At 39.9% G+C, this 21162-nt stretch overlaps 1 protein-coding gene across 8 annotated transcripts in view; it reads right to left on the bottom strand.

Moving 5' to 3' along the window:
- LOC100651016 (talin-1) overlaps positions 1-21162 on the bottom strand; it is a 48017-nt gene that overhangs the window by 11597 nt on the left and 15258 nt on the right. For 4 of the 8 annotated variants that reach the window (XM_048411518.1, XM_048411512.1, XM_048411513.1 and 1 more), the window contains 8 exons: positions 5500-5689; positions 4567-4968; positions 3921-4191; positions 3068-3571; positions 2582-2679; positions 1682-1770; positions 475-933; positions 170-205 (listed from right to left, as the gene is read on the bottom strand). In XM_048411518.1, coding sequence (XP_048267475.1) covers positions 170-205; positions 475-933; positions 1682-1770; positions 2582-2679; positions 3068-3571; positions 3921-4191; positions 4567-4968; positions 5500-5638 — 1998 coding nt within the window. In that variant the 5' untranslated portion in view covers positions 5639-5689. Of the gene's footprint in view, positions 1-169; positions 206-474; positions 934-1341; positions 1365-1681; positions 1771-2581; positions 2680-3067; positions 3572-3920; positions 4192-4566; positions 4969-5499; positions 5690-15547; positions 16069-17839; positions 18691-21162 lie in introns of those variants that run through there. The other 4 variants (XM_048411514.1, XM_048411515.1, XM_048411517.1 and 1 more) reach the window with 4 other exon arrangements.

Genomic DNA, 21162 nt, shown 5'->3' with positions numbered 1-21162 from the left:
GAAAAAATTCATCAAATTATATCAAAGTATCCCGAAAAAGCTGCAAGTTAACACTGTGCGTAACATTTTAAATAAACCACGTATATAAGGATATTTAACGAATGTAAAAAAAAGTGAGAACCGTAATAATTTGCAACATTCTATAACTTTCTCTGATATTTGTGCTTACGTATCGTTCGGAGGAAGAAATCGCTACGTAGGAAGGCTGCACAAAAGGGTACAGTTTAAGATAAAAAATCTTCAAAATTAATGAATCGGACATCGAAAGTTATTATTAATGTATAATAGTTTCCGCCGCTGTTAAATACTTTAAAATCTGCTGTAAAATCTCCGCGAATCTAATCCAAATTGTGATCACGTACGAGTCAATGATACTACGTACTCGTAGTTAAGAGTTAATACATTTTTCCTAATATCAAAGAAATCCATACGAATATCCCAGCATTTTCCACGAGAATACCAAGAATACCATACCTCTTTAGTTTCAGGTTCGGTGGCTTTGAGCAAGTCGGAGAAGGCGGAGCACAGCTTCCTTGCTGCATCCAGCAGTTTGTCTCCCGAAGAGTCGTCATCCATCAGGGCGGCGATCATTCTGACGCCTTTCGTCATCTCCGGCAGATTGGTTGCGATCGTTGTGATAGCTGCACCTACCGCTGTGTGATCCACGTCGTCGGCTGGACCGGATGTCAAAGTGACCACCTGAGCTGTCGCGGCGTTCATCGCCGCGATCTGAGAGCCAACGTTCTGTTTGTGCGTATCGATCGTCTGTTCGATCCATTTCAACGAGGCCGGATCGTTGCCCAGTTCTGGAAGCTGAGCCTTGCAGGACAGTTCCGTCTCCGCGATGTGGATCACCTCGTGACCAGCGGTGATAGTCGACAGTAAGGCACGTTGTGGTTCGGACAGGACGGATGTGACCTTGGTTTGTTGCACCTGGTTGCGGTTAGACTTACATTAACTCAAGAATCGGTCGATGGATAAACGGACGGATGCGTGTTGTACCGACGTATCCTGATCGAGGTGATTTGAAGGCGCTCCGTCTTCTCAGCGAATCTTTTCACGCCTTCAAATTGCCCATTCAAATTGATTACTACTAAATAATCGTTCCTCAATGACGGGTGCACAAATAAAGAATGCATATGTTGAATAAAAATTCTTACGATACAGAATTCACCAATAAACTAGGTAAATTCAATCCAAGTACTTTTATATCTCCGTGAAGTTTAATATATTTTAGTCACGAAAATGAAACTTAATGAAATTAAGAATTGGAACGACGTAACAGAAATTTACTTAAATGCCAATGACATATAACAAAAAGTTTTATCATCGAGTACCTACTCTGTGTCCGCAATAGAAGGCGCCTAGCATGAAAACAAATTTAACCGTCAATTAGTTTTACGCAATTGCTTCGGTATGCAACGAAATTGTTTTATTATATTGATGTTGAACTTAAATATACCGTTGATATTCGCTGCGATCCATACAATAATGGTACTACTAACTAATGCCATAACAAAGCAGTTCAACAGCTCTCGCTCAAGCGAATGATCAGTGTTATTCTACAGAAAATTTATATAGAGACATATGGACAGGAATAATCTTGAATATATTTTAATTTCGGTCAGGAAACATTGAAAATTCAACGTGAGCAGGAGCTTATTCCTTTGATAAATCTTACCATCGGTGGAGCGTGAGCGATGTTCACCTGGCCGCTGACAGTCGTGTATTGAGCACCGCCCATGTGCCCGGTCCCATATGGTCGAGCCCCTACAAACCGTATCATGCAACTATCCGAATGATATTTACAGAGATCGATCCACGGGATCGATTGATCATCCGATAGGGAAGCTTGAATACGCAAACAGATCTGCTCCATGAATTGCGAAGCAAGAGCATTTCTCACGAATAAGCGTCAAATATTTCGTTTAGTACATACAAAATAAAGGGTCCAAGATTTAAAAAAATGAAAATGCGACTTTTAAAAAATGTATAGGTATGTACAAAACAATTATACAAAAAGGAAATCATCCAAAGAATAACGAATGACTAAATAAAAATACAAAAATGTATAGATATATACAAAATTATTGTAAAAGACCGTGGAGACATTCGTGCAAAGACTTCTAGAGCTTCTGCATCTTTTCTCACCGCTTTGACAGTTTGGGAAGAACAGAGTTTAATCGAAGCCACACGACATGTGTACATTTTTCGATAACTGGTCTATCTATTTATGTATAGAAAATAGCTGAATAAATAGTACGATAAAATTTACTTCTTTACCAACTGACTTTAAATAGAAATAATTTTCTTTGGAGCAAAAATCAGACACGTTTCTTAGGCCAGCACGCAAGGTACGATATATTATTTGGCATCGTATAAATCGTTGGATAACCACGCCAAAATACAGTGTCCTGTTTCTGATTCGTTGAAGATTATTCATGAAATTTTAATACATATTTTTCTCTCAGCTTCTTCGATAAAACGGAATTGCGTATTAATATTTTTTGAAGTTGAGGGATGATACAAGACACTGATTTCAAGGTTCACGAAATTAGGAAAAATTTCTGAAAATTCTTACCGTCTGCACCGGTTCTCATAACCGCAGGTATGGCGACTGACACAGCTTCCACGTTTCCTTTGCCGACGTTGCTCGTTTCGTGTTGCATGATCGTTGCTCTGTAAAAACATACCGCGTGTTTACTGGAAACAATACACATCCAACATAGTCAGGAAATTTACTTCAAATATTTCTCTCTATTTTTCGCTTCCATATAACTTCTTTGCTTTTTGTTCAAAAACTCTTCCACAATATCACTTTGTCATCCACGATAACAAAAAGAAGAAAAGACACAAAAAAAAAAAAAAAAAAAAAGAAAGGAAACCGCCGCGGCTCTCTTCGCTACGAAAAATCGATACTCAATAAACGATATTGGATAATCGAGATTGGCAAAGTGAGTCTTGACCTATCAGCTTCGATAATTCCCCTAATAAACAATCCATCGTCGTTTCATTCAAAGGAATTAGTACTTGTATTAAAAATTAATACGTATGTTGTAATACTTACTTCAATGGCGATACACTATCTTCAACCATCGTTGAGCCTTCGTCTCCTTCGATACCAAAGTGATCTTTAGCTTTTTGCTTCTTAAGAATGATATCGATATAGCCAGAGATTAACTGAAGTATCTGTTCCGCTTCTGTAGTCTGTACGCTGTAATATTGGTCAGAATAATCGCCAAAGTCGAGCGTGAACGTGTTCGGAGAGGCTCCCCAACGTCGGACGGTAGTCAACGGCCAAGTTTTTAAGATTTCTTTCGTTTTTTCATCGAGTCGCAAGACGGAGTCTTTGGTGACGCCGAGCAAACGAGGCACCAATTTGTTCTTTCCCTTCATTTTCTCTTTCACCAAGAAGAACGTGACGCCGTAAGTACTCAAAGATCTTGCCGTTTTCGTATACAACACTTTGGCGTCCAGTTCTGAGAGACCGATGTGCTTCTTGTGCTCTGCAAAAATTTTCTTCTCGATACCTTTCACCTTCAAGTAGGACTGCGGCAAAAATTCCTTGAGGCTACGGGATAAGATTGAAAAATCTTGATTAGGTATTATTTCGAAGGATCTTCTACAGAATTTTTGTAACCTTTTACACGAATGAAGTAATAGATTATTGAACAGGCGCGTAATATTATTTCTTCAAGTATCGTCGTTCAAAGATTGAACAAAAAAAGCTCAAAAATGTTGTCATTTATTTAAAGAAAGAAAAAGAAAAATTCATCTTTGCAATTCTGAATCTTTTCGCGTTGTTTATTGTACCGATGTTCTTATCCTAATTGCATCAGATTTCTCGTACAGTTATTGTTAAAAATATCGCAATAAGTGGAAACGGAAGAAATCAATATTTCTTATCTGAGAAAGCTTACTCGAGAAAGCCTGGCTTGTGCTTGTCTTCCTTGTGATCACCGAACTGGATCTGGCATTGTATTCCAGCGAAAATACAAGCTTTTTCCTGAGTAACCGGATGCGTGCCATCTAGAATTGCGTCTCTTGCTTGAACGTACAAAAGAGATAATTGCACCGGATCTCGACTGTCGATATTTTGATCTGAGAAGAAGAACTTTCTCCGCAGCAGCACCGTTTCTGACTCGTCTATTCCTTGCTCCCGTAAAGTCTTACTGGGATCTATCCAGTTTACTGGAAGAACAAAATGACATTTCATCACGCCATGAAAATCTATGATTTGTACACAGACGATTGATTGGAAATCTTTACCAAAAAGAAAATATATATATTTAACCTTAATTCTCATTGCGCGAAGATTATATTTCGCATGTATGAGAGGATCAAACTAAGGTTGCCGTCTATATCACCACTAAAGTAGGATAAAAAAAAGGTTCTGCTATTAAAAAAGACGTCAACGTCTACGAACGCATCGGCAACAACGAAATACCCGGTCGCTCGTACAACACTTTCTTTTCACGCGTTTCTCCACAAACATTAAATTCCTCGTTTCCGTAAGTTTAATAAGTCCGAATTTTTATCGCGGCTAGATCAAGGCTCGCTGCTCACCTTCGTCGTCGGTTTTAAGCTTCTTCCTTAACTGATCCATCTTCGCGTCCCGCTCGCCTTTCTCCTCTTTTCTCCTCTTGAGCGTGAGGGTGCCGAAATTACCCGGCTTCTGGTTCTCAGTCTCCTCGTCGGCCAGCTCGCGCACCAACGAGTACTCATCGTGGTTCGTGATGCCTATCTTCGTACAAATTACTACCATGAGATTGGCGACGGGCTGACTGTCATCCACCAACAACGTCTTCAACGTTCCATCCAACATGCGCACTCGAAGGGTCCGCAGTTTACGCCGGTACTCGAGAAGATCGCCGTTCCTCAGAATGTAATAATCGAGATTCCGGCCCGGCTCTAGCCAAACCCCCTTCTTCACATCCTCGTCGGCAAGGAATAATCCGTAGTCCTTCGCTGTCGATGCAAGAGGAAAACGCGCGGTCATTATCATCGTGCTACACGGTTATGCATGGAATTCTCCCGGACTCGTTAGCTTTTAGACGAGCTTTTTCCCTTCGTTATTGAGTTTTCCTTTGTTTCTATTTAGAATTTAGTTGCTCGACTATTTGCTAGGGATTCCGGGAGGATTTTCGTGGGTTTGTGCCTCGAACTGGCTAATAGAGATTAAGAAGTTGGCGGTTTAGTGGGTTAGGTGTTTTATTTTTTGGCAAAGTTTGAGAATTGTAGGAGCAGTTTCTCGCGACAAGCGATCGAGACAGCCAAGTAGAATTGCGAGTGCTGTTTGTGGAAAAGACAGAATCTTCGACGCGATTAACTTGATAAAAATCGTTTTTCTTAGTCAGCAATTTTGTCGTTAACGCTAACATCCATACGTAAAGAATATCGTCGAAAAAATAAAGAGGACAGAAGGGAAGAGCTAAATGCAAATTCGTTTGTTCGTTAGTACAGCATCGTAGGATATTGCAGGTGCAAGTAGGAGCTTACGTTGGCCCATGTTACCCGCTTCAGCGAGTTTCTCTCTGATAATACGGCAAGCGTCGTAAATGGATGTGCTCGGGTCGAATTGCATCATCTTCGTGGCGTTTTTCTCCGGGATGGAGATACGCAAGGATAGGGTGGCCATTGCGGCTGCCTGGGATGATCTGTGTGCGCGAAAACCACCGGAATCACACGACTGAAACACAAAAATAAAGTCGATTAGTTAGCGTGATTTCTATCTTCTACTTTTTTTTCTTTCTTTTCTTCGAATATATAAACGACGCGAGTCGTTCACTTGAAATAAACAGAAATGCAATTTTTAGCCCTGTTGGAAACAGGTTCTTATATCTTCTTCTTATATCGGTTGCAATTTCGATTCAATTGTAAAATGAAAAGAATTCGTCATTCTGTCGAGTTTTTGTAGTTCTAATGATACAGCTAACGTTGAAAGATAAAGTACATTGATCCGGTAGATGCACGTCTATCGTGTTTGTTCGCAATTACTGGAACTAGTATTAAACAAGAAACATGCAGCGCTTGATCGTCGAACGATTCACGGTATTACGAAGAACATAAAGTACTACGGGAATATGCGATTTCTAGTTTACCGAATCAAGTGCAACAAGTTGCAAGAGGGCGAGCATTGTGCTTGCTCGCGGGTCACCGTTCTAACCATTCGCGTAATTGCACATTATCATAAAACAACGGATAGTTCTTGCTTGTTGTACGCGAATATATTCTCTCTCTCTCTCTCTCTCTCTCTCTCTCTCGTTAATTTCCCCTTTTTACACCGAAGAGTTCCAATGTAATAATCGCGAATGATGAGACAATTTGGATGTACAACTAGGTCGATTTACGAAGAGTAACTTAATCCTTCGCTTTATAATTGCTTCAAGAAATCGTTAAATTCACTACTTCTGTTGGAAACGAAACAACTAAATATATCAAATTATGATAAAAATAAAATAACTCTTGACTGGGATATTACCGTTTAATTACCTACTTACATTCGACGATGTCAATCGATCGAAAGAGTATTCATATTTACGAGTATGGAAAAGTATCTTTTGCAGCTGATTGCTGAATAAGAAGAAGATAAGAGAGAGAGAGAGAGAGAGAGAGAAATTTTCAAGCCCTGCGTTCCATCGTTTTGTATCGGTTTTCTGGGAAACCTAACAGAGCAACGGATTAAAAATGTCCCGCTATCGTATGAAAGAGGAAGCAACCGTGGGACTTCTGTCTATATATTGATCTACCGAGGTATGGTACATTTGCCATAGAATTTGCCACAGGGTGCAGTGTGGGATCCAGCACGGGCGTAGAACCCACCCCACGTCACGGTATTCGGCTAATAAAAATAAATTGTCACCGGCTCCGGGCTAATTAAATCGATTCGAGGATACGAATCTTTCTCATCTACTCCCCATGGAGAGAAATACCACCCGCCATGCTCTGTTTGCATCAACAAATTACCAATAATCCCCGTACATTTGTCGAATAAATCACATTGATGAAACAGACTTCGATACTTTACGCTCCTTGCTGAGAACCCTTTTAATCATCCAATTTAATTGTCAGAAACGTTGAAATAAATAGATTAAAAAATGAATAAAAGTTGGCTACATTTTATGTCTCGATATTTTAGCGGAAATTTCCTAATGTAAAATTCCATTTTGTCGAATATTGCATTCTTGACTGAAAGAAAATTTCTATGCCTCTATGAAAAATATTTCACGCGAGAATGAAAAGACCGTCGACAGTCTTGGTTATGTTAATTGGAAAGTTGATTAATTACGAAGTTCCGTCATGATGAAATAGTTGGGCCCAACGTAAGGGAACGTAAGGCTACTTCCCGCAGACCGAGAACTCTACTAACAAAAACTAATAGATCTAGGAATTTAATAGCAAGAAGGGACATTCTGCATATCCTGAATTCTACATTGATTCCATCAACTTCCTAAGAAGAGGACATTTTTCTAAAAATCTTCCTAAAGTTCACCCCAGACGTAAGATACGAAAATCTCAAAGATTCAAAGCTTATAAAATAAACGAGAAATTACGATATTCTGTTTAGAACCGTGAATCGAGAATTTCTGAAAGAAGAACGCATTGTCCGTAGACTATCACGACACACGGTATATTATCAGGATCTAAACGGGCAGAGGCCGCCAATTATAGGCTGTTTCGTTCGTTTACTCGACTTCTTTTTTTTTATATCCATCTCGATGGCAGAGCAGGGGGGTGGTCCATGCGCATAAATTCGTTGCAAGTACACCCTACGCCAATGTGAACTTCCACCCTTAGAGGTTGCCAGGCAACGCCGGTCTCTGACTGTGTCAAACTCAAGCACAACCATCCCAGACCATCCCTTCTTACGAGTCCATCCCCTCGACTCTCGTCCCCCTGTTCCTCTCTCTTTTCATTTTCTCTTCTCCATTTTCCTTACTTCGCCACTGTACATCGGCCTCTCTTGTTTACTCTTTTCCTCCTCGGTTACCGTATTTCTATCTTTACACCTATCACTGTACAACTTTTATACATTCTTTCTCTTTTCTTTCCCGTTTCGTTATTTCTTTCCTCTTTCCCGTGAATCTAATTTTCCGTTCTTGTCCTCTTATTTCGTTTCTTTTTCTTCGCTTTCTTATTTGCTCCTTTGTTTCTTATCTTTATTTCTTCCCCTACTTTTTCCCTCGGTTTTAGTTAGATCGTTGGCGTTATTGTCTCTCCGGTGTCTCGTTTTCTACTATTCTCGGCGCAGCGCTTTCTTTGTTATCTCTTTATCGGCTTTCAACGGTGCTCTCATTCCTTTTTCACTTTTTGATTCGTTTCTCTTTCATGCTTTATCTCCTCTTATTATCCTCGCTTTCCTGCTTGCTAGTTTCTTCTTTGTCACTACTATTGCCGTTTTATTACCAACCCTTTTTGGTTCTACGCTTTTTCCAATTTCTATATTACTCTTTCGCATGCAAATCTCTCATCGGCATTTTTATTTCTCTAGCTCTTCCCTCTTCTCCCACTTTCATTCCATCCCTATTTTTCTTCCATTTCGTTACATTATTTTCACATTCATCCGTGTCACTATCTCGAACCTCTGCTTTCGCCCAATTTTATCGTTTTCGATTTTTACGCGTTTTCATATAGTTAGATACGATCAGTTCTAACGTAAGCAAAAAGAAGGACGTCGTGTTCAAATTCACGACAGCGGCTGCAATTAACATCAAAGTGGAAAACATTTCCAAGGAAATATTATAATTCTCAGCGCCTCTTTATTCAACGGTATCTCAGAACTTGGAACATGATCTTGTTTTATAGCTACTTCTCCAGTCCGTTAACCGTTGTAAATGGAATCAAATTATAGCCAAAGAGTTCAACTCCGAGTTCGTGTTAAAAATTCTCTGAAGAATGACTTTGAATAATTTTACGCATTTATACTAAAAAGAAAGGAACAACTAACTAAATTCAATAACGCAAAATCCACCGTAACGTCATTTTCCAGGTAAACTAAAGGATGAATTGATATTATTACTAAACGTAAATGAATAAACGTTGTTGAATTTAGAAGTGGGTGGTTAAAAATGATTCGAGCGATGAATAAACTGTCGGTATTACACCAGCAACGAATCTGCTTTGATAATCGTGCAAGTTTCCACGAAACTTTGTCTCGAGTTCGCTTTAAAACAGCCGCCTAATAACGTATGCAATGATACTGTACAATTGCTTGACTAATAATTTCGTTTAACGTTATCTTTAAACGAGTTCAGTCGTTCGGTATTCGTGAGAGTCGTAAGTAAGAACAAAAGCAAGATATTTCGCTGAATGTTTCTCAAATCGGTAAAAATTGGTCTCTGAAGTATTTAAGAATCTCGTTCTTTTGGCTCAAACGGGAAGAGAGCTCGAACGATACATCTATATGAAATAATCGAAATTTTGCAAGAGATCCGATTCGTCGTTTACAAAGTTACTCGCTCGACCGCGATACGTCACTTCCCAATTTCCATGGAATGTATTTAGAGGAATGACCTCATTACCTGTAATTAGGTCAACCGTATGAGTGCAACTATGCAACTGCGATGCGCTCCAACGTCGTTCGAATCGTTCTTTGAACGTTTCGACCTTCGTATCAAAAGCTATTACGCATGTTATTTTACGTATGTCTGAATTTCTTTGTACGTTAGATACCAAAAAGAATCTTCCACGCTCTAAAAATCTGTGATACAGTAATACATACATATATCACGCGAATATCTACTTTTGAAGCTTCCAAACTTTCTGCATATCGTGTTGCACACTTTTAGCGTCGGTATATAACCCAAAAATTCTACTAAGCGAGCTTTGAGACTTCTAAGTAGACCGTGTGAAACGGTCACGGTTCTACCCAAACGACCTTACGAATGAATATTTTACAGTCAGCTTGCAAAAAATTCTTCATAGGCTGAAACGCGTCGTTTCGTCGTTTAAGGAGTAGGTCGGTGGAATTTTTGTCCGTAAGCGAACAAAGAAACTAGCGATTTATTAAAAATTAGCAAAGATTCCAATGCTACGTGCAATAATAATAACGAAAGCCCGATAAAATTGCAAGTCAATCAGAGCAACGACTTGCTTTCGAATCACGAAACGAGTCCGTTAGCGCAGAACGCTTATAAGCTGGATATGGATGGCAATGGGTATCGAGGCTGACAACGATCAAGAGAGAAGGGAAACAAGGAGAAAATAAATAGGAAGCAATACGATCCGCGTGTTAACCGAAAGTGGATCGATCGCAGTCTCTAAATTTAGACGTCAGTGTCTTTCCACGGTGATGACGCTTGACGGCAACTAATTGAGGGTCCGTCGATTGCTACGAGGTAACGAAGACACGATTATGCACGCTCTACAAGATTCGGTAATCAGGGGTTCGGTTCTCTTAATGGATCCTGACATACGTGCCAATCACGTGGTACCCCGCTGTTGATACAACGAGCATGAAAAATAATCTTTCGCTTAACTTCGCTTGTTTAAGCTCGGCTTTTCTTCATTGACTTCGTTCGAAACGACTAACAGAATACGTTCATATATTTCGGAACGATGACCAGTTAGTTAATCGATGAACGTGGATGACAGTAAGTTTGGATTTCCATGTAATTTTTCGAACGTTTACATGTTGTATTTTTGTATCGACGAGTTTAGAACATAAGCGGATTTGTTCGATAAATGCGGAATTACATAAATCTTTTGCGAGTAGAATAGAGCGATAAGATCGAATAAGAATAAGATTGATAAGTATATATCGATCGGCACGGTTAGATGGGAATTGCTACTAATTTCGGATGGATCAAAAACCAATATAGAGTCACAATGTTCTCCCTCTGTTTAGCACTAACTAGCGCGGGGAACTTCAGCGAAGTGCTCTTAACCGAACTCACTCGCCTCGTCTGTACGCGGTATTGGCTGGGATCCATGGGGGGAGGTGTAGCGATGTATAAGCCTTTGATTCCCATAGCTGACATAACGATGTACATAATCTGCGAAACTTCGTTAATTTCTATCTCTATCGATACAAAAACACGACAATTTATTTCGTACAATTTATTTCCTGTATCCACCATCGATGGATTTAATAATATTAACGTTCGATCACACGAACGCCGGAAAAATCGAGTAAAACCTCTACCAAAATTCGCAGAATAATTTTCACAGTGGAAAGCTCTGAATTTATTAGGTATCTATCAAAGCGGACCTCGAAGCACGTGAGAAGCAATATCGATGCGAAACCAAGGATCGAGGAACGATGTCGCGACACGAAGCGCAAAACCGAGTAACGGAAAGTGCAGTTCCGCCACCCGCGGAAGTTCGCGGAAGAAACAAGGAAGATTGTTTCGCTTTTCTCCTCGATCAAAAACCATCGAGATTGCGCAACCATTTACGGCCATTTACTTTCGATCGACACCGCGTTCTACTTGCAACGCTCTATTTTCGCCCATCTTCGAGCGTCGGAACCAAGCATCGTCAGCTTTTTTAACTCCATCGTCACTTCGTGAGCTTCGTCTTTTTCCAAAGCTATCCCACCCATTGCCACCCTCGTGTCACCTATCGAGCCACGTGGTTCAGACTATCCCCTTTTATCGCGTCCTCGGCACCCTTCGTCACGAACCAACTCGTCGCAACGTTTCGTGACGCGACCAGCGGCACACTGACATCAAATCAATTTATGCACGATTCTCGTTCAACTTCGAAATTGTTTCGGAAACTTCTCGAGACGTTTGGAAAATTTCTGCAGCGATTTTGGCTGAACGTAGGAAAGATATCTATATTTCAATTACGTGTCTGTAACTCGAAATTCACATACCGATATACTTCTAAAGTTTATTTTATTTCTTGCTGTATTTTATTAATAATGGCGTTGTACTTTTACAAATAATCCATCAGCGCAATATCGAGACAATTTCATCTGGGCAAATATTGATTCCGCAACAATGTCCAATGGCATAGTTTTCCTTTGCACGTCCCGTCAGGAGTTGGTGAAGAACGACCTCGACCGTAACTACCAACTCTGTTACGAGCTGTTCGAATGACTTATTAACTTACACCCCGGGGAAAATCGACGCCCTACTGTTTCTTTTTTTTTCTTTTTTTAGAAACTTCCAGACATCTTTGAAACGGTTGGACTTACTTCTTTCTCTCCCCAACTCTTTCGTCGGGTAAAATTCTCATCGACCTCTTACTTTCATTTTTTTTATTTCCTCTTTCTAACGTCGAATGGAAGCCTAACTTTAGGCAAAGCGGCAGGTACCTACCATCGTTAAAAATACTAACAGAAAGAAAGATGAATTAAAATAAACTGGCGAAAATATAAATAACTAAATTATTTCGAATACGAATGATTCTACTTATTTCCGGTAAAAAAGCACATTCCGATAAATACCGGAGATTAACATTTTTTAGTTATTTACAGATGTATTCGTGTAAATGAACGCGATCAAAGCGAAATTTACTTTCAGTTTGCAGCAATTCAAATGCAACGTGGCATATACTTTAATCGCGGCATTACGTATCAATTTAACGTCGTTACGTTAACAGCGAATATTCGACTTCATTGTCCTTTCGCTCCCTCAAAGGGAAGTTCAACCCTTTCGCTTAAATTCGATTCTATATGTAGCCAATTTCACCCATTAACCCTTCCAAGACTAAAGCTTCGCGATGTTACAGTTAGAAATGCTATTAAGGAGTCAGTCAGGCAGAGTAGACAATTATTAATTATTACGAATAAATTTTTGTGTATAACATAGACTTGGATAATAACGAGTCTATCGACGTTCTTTGCAAACCCTGTTTCCCTTGCCAACCAAAGCACGTGAAGGTTCCCAGCCACGAGGCATCCATGTGTCACGGATGATCAAGAATCCCGATTATCTACCTCGACGATCGGTGCGACTGAATTTCGCGAATGGCGCAGCAGTAGCAACTACACAGCATTCAAGGTATCTAATTGGAAATTGGGCTACTCCTCTGATACCCAGGATCCTGGAATGTCGGCTGACGTGGACGTTGACTGTCTTCGTTTCCGGTGCAGGCTCCTCGTGTAAAGATAATTAACTATCCCTGCGAAGCTGCAGCACGGATTCACGTCTATTCTCCGCTGTGTCCTCTTTATCTCGCCCTTTCTCTCTCTCACACTATCGTGAAAAACCACCTGGAAATTCTGGCACGTTCGCTAAAACGATAGAAAAGGGAAAAAAGAGAAAGAGAGAGAGAAAGAGGAGGGGTAAAAGGGCAATTCGACCTCTATCGGGCGGATCTTTGTAATATTCGATTCAATTCCACGCGTCCCGCGATGACAGCCGCCTGCTAAATATAATCATCGTTCGATTCGTATACGTCATTCCCGTATTTATCGCTGTCATCGTCCTAACGTAGTCTCGATCGACGATCGACTTGAATAAAGCGGACGATCAAAAACGGGGAATTCTTTACAAGGCATGTAAATAGAAAGATTGTCTCGTTTTGTGTTAAATTACAACGCGCGTTTTTTCCAATGGAGGACCGATTATTTACGAGTCTGATAATCCGGAACATTCATCGAGATTGTTTCGATATCGTGCCGGAAACGTTTATAGAATTTGTTTGCGTAATTAGTAAGCAAATCTATTCGGTCGATTCTAATCAAACAGTAGACTACGTTCGATGATAACTTACATTTGGGGTAATTACATAGAAGAGGGTACTCCTCTTCGCCCATTCCAATGATTTTCAAAAATATGTTATAGAGAGAACTTTTCTTCTATACGTATAACCGCGACTCGGCTTTAGTTTCCCAGATATTCATACTTTTGCTACTTTTTATCTTAATGTGAGTTAGGTTCGGATTACCTTTATGTACGGACATGATGATATTATACGAATGTATATTCGTGGCTCTCGCATAGCTAAGCCGAGTTCCTTTCTTATCTCCCTGTGGTTCCAAATCGAAAGATGAGACGTATGAACCCATCGCGACACCAACATACCTATAATATCATCCAACCTAATCTACACCAAGATAAAAAATAGCAAAAGTAGGAATTTTTACGAATATCTTCGATACCTTGAAGAATGTTGACCCTAACGACAAATCTGAAGATCATTAAAATCGATGAGGTGTATCCTCTTCTATGTAATTATGTACCCAAATTTTAATCCACTACCTTGGACTCTATCAAGTATCGCGTATTCATCTTTTAAATTTCATCTATGCATTCAAGTGGGAGTAAGTAAGTAACTGGAATAGGCTTTGAATATAGGAAAAAAGAAGTAAAATAGTAAAACAAGATCTGAGATATAATCGACGCCTTAACTTTCGTTACAAAGGGCATACATATATATTTCAAAATAGCTTAATGTTGTATAGATGTAATTAAGAAATGTAATTATGTAATCGAGAAAAAGTGCAAAAAGCTAGATGCTTTACGAGATGTTGCAACTACGGAACTTTCGTTATCTATCCGTTTTGACAATGTTCTTCCGCAAGATTGAATACGTTTCATACCATGTGACCAGCATGAAGCTATACCAGCACATAACGCACGAACTATGACTATGCGTCTTCGTATACAAGTATGACGAACAATGAACGATGCAACGAACAGTATTTCAACAGATTTGGTATCGTCCCATCCATCAACTTCGGTATTTCTAATTCCCCTATCTTCGACGTATTCTAATAGTATAGTGTATTTTATTGGATTAACGTGTTTTTAAAAGAAATAATAAAATATTTCATTTGCAAAAAGATCCGATAATCGATGTCCCACTTTTTATCTTTGTCTTATTTTTAAAAAGAAAAGAAAAGTTGGGAAGAAGAATTTGAAACATCGGATGATAAAGGCAATCGATTTATGCAAAAAGTGGCATGGTTCTGTTAGAGTGACGAATGCAATTGCACTTTGCAGCTGCACCGCCGGACTAGCGAAAAAAGTACGATTATAGAAAGTTAGACCTCGTTAAACCATTCAACTTTTTTTGCCGTCACTTTTTCCTATTTTCAACTGAAAAAGAGATATGGCCTGTCCCAGTTACGAATTGCAAATAGAAAGCTTATCGTTCGATCGAGGTTCCCATTAATAAATCATTCAACGGATAATAAAGACGTACCTCAGAACAATTATCATTAATCTCTAACGGTGTATCTATGATGTAAAATCCTCTTAAATAGCTCTATCGTAATTGAACTATTTTATTATTATATAGTGATATTTCGTGCTTAAAATATTCCTAAACTAGAAGGTAAAGTGTTTTATTCCTTCATGAATAGAAATTACACGCGATATATTTAGGCTACCTCGTAAAGGGTTCACGTATACTCGAGATTCTCATTTAACCTCTTAATGTCAGAATCTATTTACTCTAATCGCGGGTCATTTCGTATACATGATAATACATGGCGTAATATAAGTATGAAAGTACAAGAAAGTACGAGAACCATAAAAATGTAAAAATTGATTTACTGCAAGAATAAATTTGTTAAATCAAACTTAAAAATAAATCCAAAGAAAAGCAAGTAGATAGAAGCAAGCGAAAGCTTGGGAAAATTCCAACTAACCTATATGTATATTGTTATACAACACTCACGAAACTGGTGTTTGAACTGATGTCCATATTGGCACGAACTTTCCCACAAAAATATCACGTTAAATTTCAAAAATGATGTTCCAATATCATCCTCGAAATAAATGCAAAGCTAGCTAAATAAACGTGACCAATAGAGAATCTAGAAGCCTGCCTGTATGCAAAATCCAACATCAGTCGCACCATCTGCACCATCACACGCGGCTGTAAACACCCTCGAAGCATCGCGTCGTCGACTCGCTTTCGAACGGAGACAACAACGCGCTACGTATTTCGTCACTCGATCGCGTCAAAGTCGACGATCCATCTGGGGCGAAAAGCGTTCACAAAAACCGGCACAACGTTTCAACGTCGACGATCGACCGACGAATGAACGAGTCATCGCGAACCACCGGCCAAATCGAACGAACCGATTAAAAGACACGCGCGTGGTCCGAATTGTTCGATGGAATCACGAGCAGAACTAACACGTTGTGTCGTTAGACCGACGATCGGAAACTGAATGCGTCGCGGTCTCGGCTGGGACTCGAATGTGACCGAGAGGATTGTTGGGAAACCACCCCTCGAGCCATAGGAGAGGGGGGGTAGGGACAAGGGGAAGTAAATAAGGCCTGGGTGGGGGAAAGGAGACGACAGGAGGGTGCTGGCGAATTCACACCGGGGATGCTCGGAGCTTCTGCGCACTATTGCCCCAGTAACACACCCCCGTAAACCAGCCGTGGAAAATTCGAACAACGTGCGAGCTGGAACAAATTCTCTGTTTTCGTCGGGCACTCGTGAGAATCAGAGACAGGAAGTGGCCGTTTCTGCGGTATGGAAACGGTCAGTTAGAATATTCAGAACGCTAGATTCTGCGCTGGTTTGGTCAAACCCGAGGTATTTGGTGCGTTGATAAGCTTGTTTCAAGGAAAACGAACAAAGTACGACGAATATATTAGGAAACACTTAAATATTCTTTGACGTTAGTACGATACTGTTCAGAAAGATAGATATTTCTATCAAATTTTCCTATTCCTATGTAAAATTTCCTGTGGAAATCTTTGTTATTCTCTATTAAAAATATCGATTAAGTGATGAAATTTGGTACCTAAGTTGCGTTTGAAATAACATACAGAAACTTAGAAAATTAAAGGATAGAAACTTCGGTACCATTAAATTAGAAAAATCTTCTATTACAACGTTAATATTAAACCTTATATCGCAAGGAGATCGATCATAGAGTAATCATCGAGTTAATGCGTTATCACGGTTAATAACTACCCCGTGAACCCCAAATTCCAGCGACTTATACTTTTCAACCCTCTAGGGTGCCACGTGAAACACAATACGTGGCATAATTGCGATTCGCCAAGCCACTAATTGGTCACGAAAGCATGGGGTTTGGTTGACAGGAAACCCACTATTTAGATTTATCCGGAAGAACGATTTAATTGTGGCCTAAAAAATATACTCTTGGAAACCCCTCTATTCTGACCATTACCACTCCCTCCTTGTTCGACGACTTCGACGAAGGGAGGAAAGTTGACCCTCGCATTATACTATCTGATTTCGAGACCTTCGAGATCGTCTGTTGCGATTCATTCCTCCCGATAATTGAGTCCCCTATCTTGATTGTTTCACGGCAATCAATTGCTTTGTTCGGATGAAAGAGTCTCGTTTGTTCGCTTGTTCAGGAAACTTATCGTTTTTTTCTTCCTGGTTTTTTTTATAATATCACAAACGAATAAAGTTTGCTAAGATTATTCGAGACACAGATAAATTTCGCGGAATTTCTGATCGATGCTGCGACTATTGTACGTATAATAAAACTTTTAACACGCTCCTAAAATTGTCTTGTTCGTTTTAATGCAATCTTTGCATGCGTAAATATCTTTCTAACTAAAATTGGCGCACTTTTCTAATACCACCAAACAGATGCACAAAAATTTCCTGACTGACGTTTCCATTCGAATACTTGTCATGACATTTCTGCACAATCGACATGATGATATTTTGAACAATCGATTTCAAATTGTTCAATCGGACTATTCCTAATGAATAAAGCTTGTTACTCGATTAACAAGCCCGATAAGCCAATATTCATAGAAATAGAAAATTCATATTTGAAACAGAATGAAAGTTCAGTGAACCAATATTTATCCTAGATTTAACAGAACAAACCAACGCACAGAAAAGAGATCAAATGAAATAAAATTACCAATACTACTATAAGATGCGTATTACAAAATATCAACAACACGTGTACACGCATGCGATTTTTACTCACCGGTCGAAACTCATGTTGCACTCGTTTGTCTCGATTTCCATTTGGATTACAGAGTTTCTTCTGTTTCTCGCTGGATTTTCGTACGAAACGGCACAAAGCAGTTCAAAAAACTTCAGAAATTTCCTTTCTCACCGTTTTGCTCCTTCTTTGCGACGATTGTATCGGTGTGTATGTGTAAGAGCGCGTGTTTGACACTAGTTTTAATTTCGCAATAAAGAGAACGGAGAGAGAGAGAGAGAGAGAGAGAGAGAGAGAGAGAGAGAAAGGCACAGGAGAGGACGGACGAGGTTTTCGCCGAAATTTCGTTAAAAATCCAAGGGAGAATAGGGGAGGAGAATGTCGGGATAGGGATAAAGTTTCAATGACCCTTAAACTCGAATTAAGGCAACTGGTTCGCGCACAACGGGCACGAAGCCAATTCGTAAAAGTAAGCTCGAAAGGTGAAACGAAATTTTTCGATCGAAACTCTGCGAACGGTGAGTTCGATCGGTTAAAAAGATCACAGTTTCAGTAAGGCTCTGACCAGTCGAGATAGTCATCTGTACGAGTCACGAGAGCAGCGTGGACGGCCTTTTCCACAAAAAGAAAGAAGAAAAGAACAAGGTGAAATGAAAGCGTTAGCTTATTGTCACCAGGTCGAATTTGGACGGCACTTTAAGGCACGGGAGATGTTTTCCAGTCGCGACAGCCCTACGATTACCGATTAAAAACAATACCGACGTAAGTTATTTTCGAAATAAACGTTGAATAAACGCAAACTTCCTCGAACGAAGTTACATTCCTCTGTGTTTGAAAACGAGGAAACGATTCTTTCGAAATTTATGATTTCCAAGATTCGGGAAAATAAGAAGAGAAACATTTGAAAGAAATTCTATTTCTCTGAGATAAAAATATAATACGTACTATACACAGTTGAAGTAACCGAAGTCACGATGTAACAGAATTATCAAACGTAAAAAGGGTTCGCAAGAAATAACAAATTTGTTACCTCGAAAAATGTGAAGTACCCAGACAGAGGGAAATCTCGAAAGAAGCCTCCAAATTTCCGAACCAAAGACACTGAATCGACACCCAAGTTGCGAACGGTGAAAGAAAATTTAAAAAATACTCGAAAGCAAAAGAACTTATCTTAAATTGTAACAAAATCAAAAATCAATTCGTCTCCGAAGAAAATTGAAAAACTAACGACGAAAACAAACGAAACGACGCGTCGACGGATGATTTTAACAGGGTCAACGGAGGCCTTCAACCGAGGATAAACAAATTCCCGTAACGAAAGAAGGAAAGAAAGGATGAGAAACGAACAAATATAGAAGAGCAAAGGAAAACGAATAGAGGAAACAAGGAGATAATAAGAGAAACGAATTTGGAATTGAAACTGAAGAGACCGAGAGAGAACTTTGGTACTCGTGATGTTGAGGGGTAATGCAAGCACGAGGACTAGGACGAGAACAAGGATGTTACCCCGACGGCTGTCGCCAAAGAAGTGATAGGTCTGCGGCCTTGCGCGCGGTACCCAAACCAAAGACACCACCAGAGAGGATGCACATGCGCCGATAGAACGACGTTGACTCAACACGGCGATTGGTCGACACCGATGGTGGTAGTTTTCCTTCTACCCCCACTGAGTTTGAGTCGCAGCCAGCGATCCAGCCACCCCTCTTGGGCATCGTCGCGCACGCATACATACGCGCCAGAAAGAACAACGCTTCTGTTAAAATTTCAGTTAACAATATCTAGCTATCTTTCGCCATGATCTTCCTCATACTTTTTTTTTAACTTCGAAGGATGAGCTGGTATGAAAATTTGTCTCGATTTTTGGCGATCTAAACGAAGTTATCGAATAACATTTTTTTAAAAATGTATCAAAGAATCATCTTGCAGTACCATTTTCTTCGTCTTTTTGTCTCGACTAAGGGACGATGGAAGTTTTCCTTGGGCTTCGATAATTAAAGAAAGTTTCAGCTCCCCCTCTTTTGATACAACGAATAATATAAATTTTGGGAGAACGATACAAGCTTGATCATGATGATTGTTTCGATATGAAAAATAAATGTGACTAACCGAAAGCTATTTCATTAATGAAAACTCCGTGAACTGTTTCTGTATGTAAACCCTGTAAGTAAAATCCAAAAAGAATCTAATATTCCGGAAAGGGGGAGAAACAGCGTGCAATCTTTCGCTTTGGATAGGGCCAATTCGTTCGATTAATCTCTTGTCAAAGGAAGACGAGCTTTGAGATTCCCAGATCAGTCGAAAATTTTCATAACGATTTTGGTAATTTTCTTGGGGCCGAATTTAAACAAGCAAGCGCACAAAAGGTTGAACGAGGATCGAGCTATAGCAGATGAGGGGGTGCAAAGGGATGGTAATGCGAGTTCGCAGGAGGGAGGTCAGCCATCGAGGGGCAGGAGAGTGTCACTCGGGAGCACGACGTGTAAGAGAATGGTCACCATCCCGGGGGGTGAATTGAGATGTACAGGCAATTTATGCAGCGGCACTTTCGTTCGAACGTCAGCTAGCTGACCATGAATGCTTGCAAAACAGTACGGGGATGATAACACCTCGCATCCTTCGCAAGCATGGATACGATCTTCCTTTCGTCAACAATCGACATTTTGCTCCTTTCTTTCCTTAACTCAGCGACTGAAGTAAGCGATAGATTAATAAATTAAATTATTAAATTAAATTATCATTTCTCTTTCTCAACGTATCGTCAGTGAGATATCTCGTGTTTTATATCTCAAAAGTATACGATAACAGCAAAATCGATTGTAACTTTATTTCAATAATTTAAAGAGGAAATTGTCGAAATGCTGTTGTTCCATGAATGTTCTGTTATCCATTAAGTGGTTGAGGCGAAATTCAACGAGATGTCATGGGATGTACAAGGGATGATTCACCCTTCTAGGTCCAAAAATGGATTAGTTCCAGAGAAGTAGAGAAGATTGAAGCGTGAAGCAGTATAATATTCTGCGCGAATGCAGTAAAGGCTGTTTTATTTCTTTCTCGCGATACACGACTCGATCATCTCGGAGTTACTACAAACTACGAGTCTTCCATCCAAATAATATTTATAAAACCTAAGCAAAAGCTCGGGCTATTGCCGGACCTAAAATTAAGTAAAAACCTGAATTTCCTTCGACCGACAGCGTCAGAGATTCAAAGAGAACGAGGGGAAACTACCAGGTTTCGCTATCGAAACACGTTTAAGGGAGCCGCAAGGTGGTCCGAAACAATTGTGAAACACGACGAGGGTGGATACGATTTACTCTGTTAAACGTAGGAGCAAGGGGATAAGAGGAAGGAAGGTAGGAAAAAGG

The sequence above is a fragment of the Bombus terrestris genome, chromosome 13 (assembly GCF_910591885.1).
Source record: "Bombus terrestris chromosome 13, iyBomTerr1.2, whole genome shotgun sequence".
Taxonomy (NCBI): domain Eukaryota; kingdom Metazoa; phylum Arthropoda; class Insecta; order Hymenoptera; family Apidae; genus Bombus; species Bombus terrestris.
This window is presented reverse-complemented; position numbering and strand designations above follow the sequence as displayed.